The 8,870-nt window shown below is 46.1% G+C and overlaps 1 protein-coding gene across 2 annotated transcripts in view; it reads right to left on the bottom strand.

The window, feature by feature from the left end:
* Nucleotides 1–275: 275 nt before the first annotated feature.
* Nucleotides 276–8,870, bottom strand: part of PBX1 (PBX homeobox 1) — a 280,953-nt gene continuing 272,358 nt past the window's right edge. The window contains exon 9 of one of the 2 annotated variants that reach the window (XM_044266773.1): nt 276–5,535. In XM_044266773.1, coding sequence (XP_044122708.1) covers nt 5,443–5,535 — 93 coding nt within the window. In that variant the 3' untranslated portion in view covers nt 276–5,442. The remainder of the gene's footprint in view (nt 5,536–8,870) is intronic. The other variant, XM_044266774.1, reaches the window with a different exon arrangement.

Genomic DNA, 8,870 nt, shown 5'->3' with positions numbered 1-8,870 from the left:
AGCCAGTCACTGGCAAGAAGACAAGATAGGGTGCTGTCCCTGTCTGCCAGTCATTACCCATAAAAGATCCCCTCCTTCTTCCCTTTCTTCCTTCTGACTTCATAGGCGAGGTCAGCGGCTCGTGAGTTCACTTGCCCCCCTGCCCTGGTAGGTAGGCTTTAAAACGATTAGGGCCACAGTTTAAACCTAATTCACCCTAACAGCAGCCCTAGTTTGGGGGAAGCCAAGGTTGCCAGCACATAAGAGAAGAAAGTTACACAAAATACAAGTATATATATATTTTTTTGCAACAAAAGAAACTATTTATTTGGAATATGCATTACCAGTACAAATTAGGAGACTGCAAAACCTACACCATGTTAGTATCATTAGAGAACACAAAAGTTCAGTTGGAATCAAAAGGGACAGAAGCCTGTGCTCTCACAGAAGCAGAAAAGCTTAAACTTTCAAAACCAAAACAGAGCAGAACTTTGCAGGTTTATACTCTGAGATATAAGAACAGGGGAGGGGAGCGGGAGAATAAAACCAACAACCGAAGGAAAGCACTTCAAAATAATTCGAAAAATAAGGAAGTAATAAGAGAGAAAAGGGGGAAAACATTGAATGTTTTATTCATTTTAACAAAAGGGGAAAAAAAAGTTTACAAAAAATAAAAGATTCCAGAAAGCTTTGAGCTGGGTATTGAAACTATGAAGGTGATGTGAAAAGCTCGTCACTCTTTTGTTGACTCAGGAACAGGCAGACAGGTGTCTGGGCAGAAACACCTGCGACGCGCTGTCCCACAGTCCTGCATCTTCCCCTTCGCTTCTCCTGCTTATGTTCTAGGTGCTTTCTGGACACTTCCATCTTTTGTTTAATGAAAGATGTTTAAGTTAAGTTTCTTCCAGAATATACTGCTTTCTTTTCTCCCATGACTAATAAAAACATTCCAAATCAAGCCAGTTTAACCATTGGCTTTTCAGCAGCCCGAGGGTAGTAAGACATATGCTGCCAAGGCATCAAACTTGACCTCGCAGCATTAAAAGGAGAGCCCCGAGTCAGGCTCAGTTTTTCAACTCTTCATCCAACATTGGGGCTCAAGGGCTCAGCAGGCCGACTGACCCCAGGGACAGCCTCCAGGATCTCGTCTATGGAACCCAGACCCCATGACACTAAGACATCTGTGGGATGCTTCTGGAAGAAAAAAAATCCTCTCTCGTTGTAAGAGGGCTCCCGGAATGTTGTTATTAAACAAGAAGAAAGAAAAGAAAGCACTTCATCATGACGTTCACGGTCAACAAAGGCAAAAAGTCTTTCCCTACCGTATCAAAGGTCTCCCAGGCCAGTTCCTTGAATTTTTAAAGGGCTGAAAGGAGAACCCAGGTCCCTGTGTTTTTTTTTTTTTTTCCTCTTCAGGGACTGCGGAACTGCCACACACTCTGGAAACGCAGGTGAGTGATGGGCCATCCGCTCGGGCTTCATCTTTGTCTCTGAAGTCAACTGAATTCTGGAGCGAAGTAGAAGTACAAGGAAACCCACCTACTCTACAAATGTCATCTTTTCACATCACCTCATATACATTACGTAAGGAATAAAAACAGCAAGATCATAATCCTGACAATTAAAAAAAAAAAGTCCCCCCCCAATAAAACAACCCAAAGTAACACAAAACATATTTTTTTTTTAATATATTTTAAAGAGCAGAAATAAAGAAAGAAAAGAATTTATTTCTGGGTCTCAAAGTTAATAAACATAACGTGTTAGGTTGTACCTATTATGCTCACTATCCCAACCTTTTTTTTTTTTTTTAGTTTACAAAATGAATTACCGTCACTTTTAAACATTGTGAAACAGGAAATGAATGTGCACAACTCGACACTTTTCTAGCATTCTTGAACTAATTCACAAATGCAAGAAAATAAAAGAAAAATGGGGAAATGATTCATGTAGGTAGTTTGGTGTTAAAAACGAACGCAGGAATGATGTGTATTGTCACAGAAAGAAGAGGGGGAGCCCCCCCATCCTGTTTTGCGTGCTATGAGGGTCATTTTTAAAATTTTTATTATAAACACTATTAAATTCAGACCGCTTTTTTGGTTTTTTTTTTTCTTTATCTGAATATACAAGAACATTCATTATCAAATGTTCATCATCAATACTACAAAGAACGAGACACAAGTCGCAAGAAACAATGGAAAATGTTAATAAAGCTGAAAGAATTGTTGAGTATTTTTTTGTATTTTTTTAAGTTTTTTTTAAATTTGAGTTTCTGTAGTTTCATCTTTTTTGGTATCGAAGTCAGGTTTTTCTGGGCAGAAAAATAAAACTCAGAAGGAAAAGGTGGGGGGGGGTAAGGTATGTGAGAGAAGGCAACCAGCAAATAAAGAACCACCACCACAGCAAAATTTAAAAAAAGAAAAAAATAAAGTCAATGTAAGGAAGGTGCCACTTGGCAGAAGTACTGCACAGGCATCGGTTCCACGCCAGGGGGAAGAATTAGGGGTGAAAAGGAGGATGAGATGGAGAGTTACAAGGTAGGCAATCCCAAGGGCTAGTATTACTCAGGGGAAGTCGGCTGCCAGGGACAACGGGGAGTTCCCACTCCCATCAGAAAATGCGGGAGGCCTGGGGTACATTTTGGTATCTGTAGGATTGACCGAATAGGAATTCCCAGGGAGCTGTATTTCCAGAGGCACGCTCTTTCCATCCCCTTCCTTCTGCTGCCAGAGTTCCCATGCTCTGCTTACTGTCAGGGGGATCTGGTGGCTGCCATGTTGGACGTGACGGTGGGCGTGGGGGGTGGGGTGGGCGGGAAACTGGAACAGAGAGGTCTGAGTGGGGAGGGAAGATGCTGGGCGAGGTGAGAATCCGTGCAAACTCCTTCGGGGAGAGAAACTGTGCAAATGTAGCTCTGCTCTGATCTGTTTCATTAACTTAAAATGGCAACCATTCAACCCAAATCTGGAAACCTTCCTGTTGCCAAGAGAACCGTTCCGGGTCTCTTCTGTACTTTGTGTGGTCTCAGGGACTGCGGAACTGCCACACACTCTGGTCAGGCATGTGATCCAGCCGTGCTCCTGTGTGCCCCTGACACTGAGCAAGGTTCTCCACTGCTTCTACGACTACAGAGTTGTCACAAGATGGAGCCTGCCGGGAAGCCCCTCTACTGAGCTCGGCTGTGACTGGGGGGCACAGGTCAGTAGACACAGTCTCTCCACTGCTCTTCGTCATCAAGGCGTAATTCCATCTTGCCAAAGACTTACTTTTTGCCTTTCCTTCAAATTCACACACCTTCTGTTTTCTTAGGTCTCCCCTCTCCCCAGCATATACACAGGAGCGATTTCTGTTCATTACTGTAGCGCCATTCACCATTTCCATGACCTTGTTAGCGGGCCACCCTTCCCCCTCAGTGTCCTCTCTCTCACCCACAGGCGTCTCAAGCAGAGTAGATGGGACAGGGGGCTAAGCACTTACAAGGCCACATACTGGATTCAAGTACAAACTAAGAGAACCGGGTCCTATTTTTCTAGTGTGGAGGCTTAGCTCTAGTCTATGAAACCAAACCGACCAAAACAAACAAAAAAGCAACAGTAATACCCCTTCTTCTCTTTGTCATCATAGCAATGACATCAGGGTATTGATGGTAATCCGAAACTGGAACAGGAAAACCATTATGTTGCCCTGCCATGGCACAAACCCATTTGTCTCAGGGATGACACTTCCCCTGACTTCCCATTTACGGATGGGATATGAATGAAACCGATTCCTTCAGTCTCTCACCAGCCTCTTGGTAAGCCAGGTATCATAATCCTCAATTTACAGATGAACAAAATGAGGCACGGAGAGATGTGACCACCTCCCATCATAGTCGGGTTACAGAGCCACCATCTTCTTCACTGGGGCAGCTGGCCACGAGGACGGTAAGCTCAGGTGACACTACAGAACGGCTTTCTAGTACTCTCCTCTCGGATATGCCAAGGAAATGAAAGTCACTGTGACAATTCCACTCAAAACATTACTTCCCCCTTTCGAAACCCATCACTCCCAGATCTTCAAATGAAGCTAGCAAAATCTGCCTAAGCCGTGATCTTCTCCAACCCCTCCGGAACAAGAACATGGTGCCATGTTAACACTTTGAATAATTAATGCAACGCCCCCATAGAAAACCAAAAAACAGAATAGACCCAAATCCATTATAGACATCGTAAGTACTAGGTGTGGCTCCCTGAGCGCTCCAGAGGTGGCAGGAACAGGAACAGCCTCCATTATGATGGAGTCCTGTGGATGTCGTTCTGGTGTGTGGGCATGCTGGGGGGCTACATGTCCCAGAAGCCCCAGCACATACTGTGTCTCTGCGCCAGTGACCTTCACTCAGAGTTGCTAATTCCCTCTCCTGGGCTCACAAGGAGAGGGAATTTGGTTATTAATGTGGGTCTTTAAATGTGGCACATGAGTGGGAGAAAATGAATGTGTGAGGCCGTGCATGTGCTGACATGTGCCTGGGTGTGCATGTGCACGTGTGTGTGTGTGTGTGTGTGTGTGTGTGTGTGTAGGATTAGTTGAAGGGCTTCGGGTTAAGAACTTTCTACTCCTTAGTGGTTCATCACCGTGCCCATTCAGATCTGGCTTTGCAGTAGGTTCTGGACGTTGCTTACTAGGTGTTGCGTGGTCTCCAAAGACTGTGCCTCTGAAACCAAGAGCTGTTAGGAGAAGGAGGAAGCCTCCAAGAATTCTGCCCTTCTTGTTGCTTATGTCCTCTCCTGAGGCTAGACTTCCTGCCTCGGAATCCACCTAGTTGAGCTGAGACTAGAAAACATGGCACCTTTAGAAACCCAGCTATGGCAGTCCCCGGGGCACAGCTGGGGCTGGGAAGGAAGAGGAGGAATTGTTCTAAGCAGAACCAGCCCAGGGAGGGAAGAGCAAGAGGGGGCAGGGGGCCTGGAATGAGTGGGGCAATGTGGCGCATTCCTGCTAAGAGGTAGTGAGAGTAAGAAGAGAAACAAGAGAAGGGCTGCCTGTTAACAGAGGGAGCGAGGGATCCGAGTGAGGTAAATTTGGCTCCTCAAACCACCAGCATGAAAACATACAAACACATTTATTATTTTCTTTCCTCTTTAAATTCCTCTAATTGTTGAAAATATCCTTCCATGTTGTCATAAAGGGCAGGGACCCAGGGAGTCTAGGACAGAGGAGGGAGGGGACAGGAAAGATGGCGGACACCAGGCTGACAGCTGGAGGCAGGGAGGGTGGCTTCTACCCAGAAAAAAAAGGGAAGAGAGTATAAAGAAGTGTCCAGATTGGCTGAAATAGCATCCCAAAGAAGAGAAGAGAAGGAGACTCTTATTGTGTTTGCTGATTGCTTCGACCTCCAGTCTGACCGCTTCAGCGTTGGGAGAGAAACCCTCCCTCCTGGCCCTGTCCCGACTGGGGCACAGGGTCAGCCGGGATGCGATTGCTGGGAGATCAGTTGGAGGTATCAGAGTGAACACTGCCAGGGCCTTCTGTAGGGGAGGTCACTGATGAAGGGGTAGTAGCATCCTGCCAACCTCCATTAGCCTAGAAGGGAAAAAGGGAGAGAAGTCAGTTCTCTGAGATCGGGTGGCCATTTTGAGCAGACAATGACAACAAGGCAACTTGTGTAATGGGCCTACCACAGTGCCTGGCACATGGGGACACTTCTCGGCTAGGCAGCTGTTCTTGTGGTTGATTATACTCCCTCCACCCCTCAGATGAGTTTGGGTCCTTCCAGTGAGCCTTTGGACCCAAGGTTAATACCTCCCACTTCTCAAAGATACTCTGAGTCAATCCAAGCTGTCGGATGATCATTGTGTGTGCTCTAGAGGCATGACAGGTCAAAGGACCCAAGTTCTAGTTCTGAGTCTGGCAAGGACTAGCTGTTGACTCTGGCGAAGCATGTCCATCTCACTGGCCTTTGGTTCTCATTTAGAAAAATAAAAAGGGTGTCCAAATGCTTTCTAAGGCCTTTCCCTGCTGTTCCGTATGTTACACGATTCCAGGCACTTGCTCTGTGGAAGGTTCTGTACTAGTTGCTCCTGGGCATACAATGATGAGTGAGAGACAGTTCATGTCCTCAAGGAGGGGGATAAGACATGCATATGAATGAACTATAATTCAAGGCAGAGCCTAATAAATGGTACAGCCCCGCTGTTATGGCAGTTCAGGGAAAGCTATTGCCTCCCATCTTGGTGGAACATCAGGGAAAGCATCAGGGAAAAGGTACTCTTTGAGGTGGGCCTTGAAAAGTACAAAAGGTGACTCAGGTGACTCAAACAGGTAAAACGGAGGTGGACTAAGGGCAGTTCTGCATAAATACATCTAGAGAGGTGGTGAGCCAACAGATCGTTTTTTCTAAGACTCCAAATCGAGAAGCATCCAAACAATGGGATTGTTCTAAAGGATTTGTTTTAACGAACACCCCTAGCTGAAAATATCCCACCGTTAAAATAGCTGAAGAATGATTTGTTAGAGTGGTCAATCATGATACATAATTCATGATTGTTTATGTATTTTAAAGCATCGAAACAGAAGTGTGCTAAAATGCCTTTGCCCCCCCTAGATGCCGTGTTCCTTTGAAGTTAATATACCTCACCTCCGAAAATGTTAATGTTGAACAGACCAGGTGTTAGGCATTCCTGGTAAATCATTTTCCACTGTACTCTCCACTCATTTGATTCCCTTAAATACTTAGGGTACATGGGGCAGGTAATATTCTTGCCATTTGGGAGGGATCACAGCTTGTGCTCTAGAAAATTCCACGGTACCGAGGCACATGCTTGACACCTAGGTGCTGAAAACCTGTGTTCACGTTTCCTTCATAAGAAAGCAGAGATGTGAGAGAGAAAAGCAGGCATCTGGGTTATGACTGAGAAACACAGGCTTCTGAACCTCTGAATCTGGGCTCCTTTTTCTCCACCCTTCTCATCCACTTAGCTTTTTTTTTTTTCCCCTCCCACTGGCTCACCCACATGATGCTCCAATCTTCCCTGGAAAGCCAGGCGCTGGAAAGCCAGTTCTCTCTCCAAGCTTCCCTGGAAAGCCAGTTCCCTCTGCACAAGGATAGTCTTTATTTTTTTTTTTCCCCCCACACCTCACTAAGGAGCAGGTCTGGATACCAAGAGCACAAAGGGTCACCCTGGGAAATACCAAGGGCATTCCACCTCCATTAGGGGCCCAAGAATAATTGCTCGGAACTCCAAAGCTCCATCTCCCAAAAGAGTCAAGCAGCTCCTCCCGCCCCCTCTCCCTGCCCAGCACATTTCTCCTGCTCTTGGTCAGGGGTTGGAAGGGCAACAAGAGGGGGAGATGGGAATTCTTTCGTTTACAGTTCTTTCTTTGCTCTATTTCTGGGGCCAAGCTGCTGTAGTATGATCAGAATCAAGAACAGAATTAATTCCATGTCCTAATGCAGGCTAGTCATGGGGGTGACCGGAGCTTAGTCTCCCTTCCCAACCAAGAACATGTATGCTGGTGCCATATGGGTAGATGGGGAAAAGCAATCATATTTCTTTTACCCCAAAGAAAATCCCTTAATTCTTTGATCTCTTCTGGTTATAAAAGATACGCTCATATATTATTTTCAAAAAGAATATTTGCGACCTACATGTGATGGAATACGGAGAAAAGAAAACAAGCATGAAATACACAATGTACAATATCCATAATCCTACCACTCAAAAACAGTTAGCTGCTAGTATTTTGACACCTGTCTGTCCTAGTCGTCCTTTTTCACATGTGTGTGTTTACTAGAGAGACAGAGAAGTCAATAAGTAAACGGCCAGCTATGTGGGCGTATGTGTGTGTTTGCCGAGCGGTATGGGCTTTTAAGAAAACCTGAGAGAGGTTTCTTAAGTACAGAGTCACGATGCAGAGAGTCAAGTGCTGGTACAAGGGGAAAAAACTCATGTCTTAGGATCGACCCGGTGGGGGACAAGTAGATGCGGACGCTCGGGGAGGCAGTCAGCGTCTGAGGCAGAGTACGAGGCACGAAGAAGTTTCGCAACCCTGCTCCTAAGGCCCCACTATTACCATTATTTAGCCATGCTCCAATCTCATTAAAATAACAATAAGGGGTGCCCCCAAAGAAAGCCATTAGTCAAGAAAATGAGCCCTGTGGCGTCTCATTAGGAAGGAACTGGTGGGCATTCTACGTGGACCAGAAGATTCTGGGAGACGCCTTTTGATTCGTGTCTGAAATGAAAGAACTCGAACAGGAGACATCTGAAAAAGTTTTGTTTTCTCAGACCAGTGCACATGATGCCAGAGGATACAGGGAACTCACAGATGGTAGAGGCAGGAATTAGTCCAAGCCGATATCAAAACTGGCATTTTAATTATGCTAGTTGGCCTGGTGAAGGAGAATATAGAAGACTTTCTATTAAAAACAAATACATAAAATCAATCTCTTCGGTTGCCTTTTTTTCCACTCCTGCTCTACACACACACACTCACACACACACATACACACGCCCACCCCAGATTGGGCGACCAACTGTCCCAGCGTGCCCAGGAGCCCCCACCCCTTATTAACACTAAGGTCCCATATTCCCGTAACCACTCCTCTCCCCTGCCCCCGAGACCCAGGAACACGGAAAGAGCGGCTCATCCTCCCTCAGGATATCCCAGCAATGACCCCCTACTGCTTGCCACATTCAGGACCCCGTGGCGTCCGATTTTCAAGTTAGAGGACCACCAGCCCTTTCTGGAATACGCCTGCCCATCACGGACATAGGCTGAAGAATCCCTCTCTCCGGAGATGCTTCAGACCCTGGCCCAGGCTCTGCTGCCCCTGCAGCTCACACCTCCTCGATCAGAAAGGCGAGCAAGCCCCACGGAACCGGGTTTCCCGTAAATCACTCCGGCTGCTTTAGCCC

This window comes from Neovison vison, chromosome 10 (assembly GCF_020171115.1).
Source record: "Neovison vison isolate M4711 chromosome 10, ASM_NN_V1, whole genome shotgun sequence".
In the NCBI taxonomy this organism is placed as follows: Eukaryota; Metazoa; Chordata; class Mammalia; order Carnivora; family Mustelidae; genus Neogale; species Neogale vison.
The sequence above is the reverse complement of the archived record's forward strand: the minus strand, read 5'-3'. Positions and strand labels throughout refer to the sequence as shown.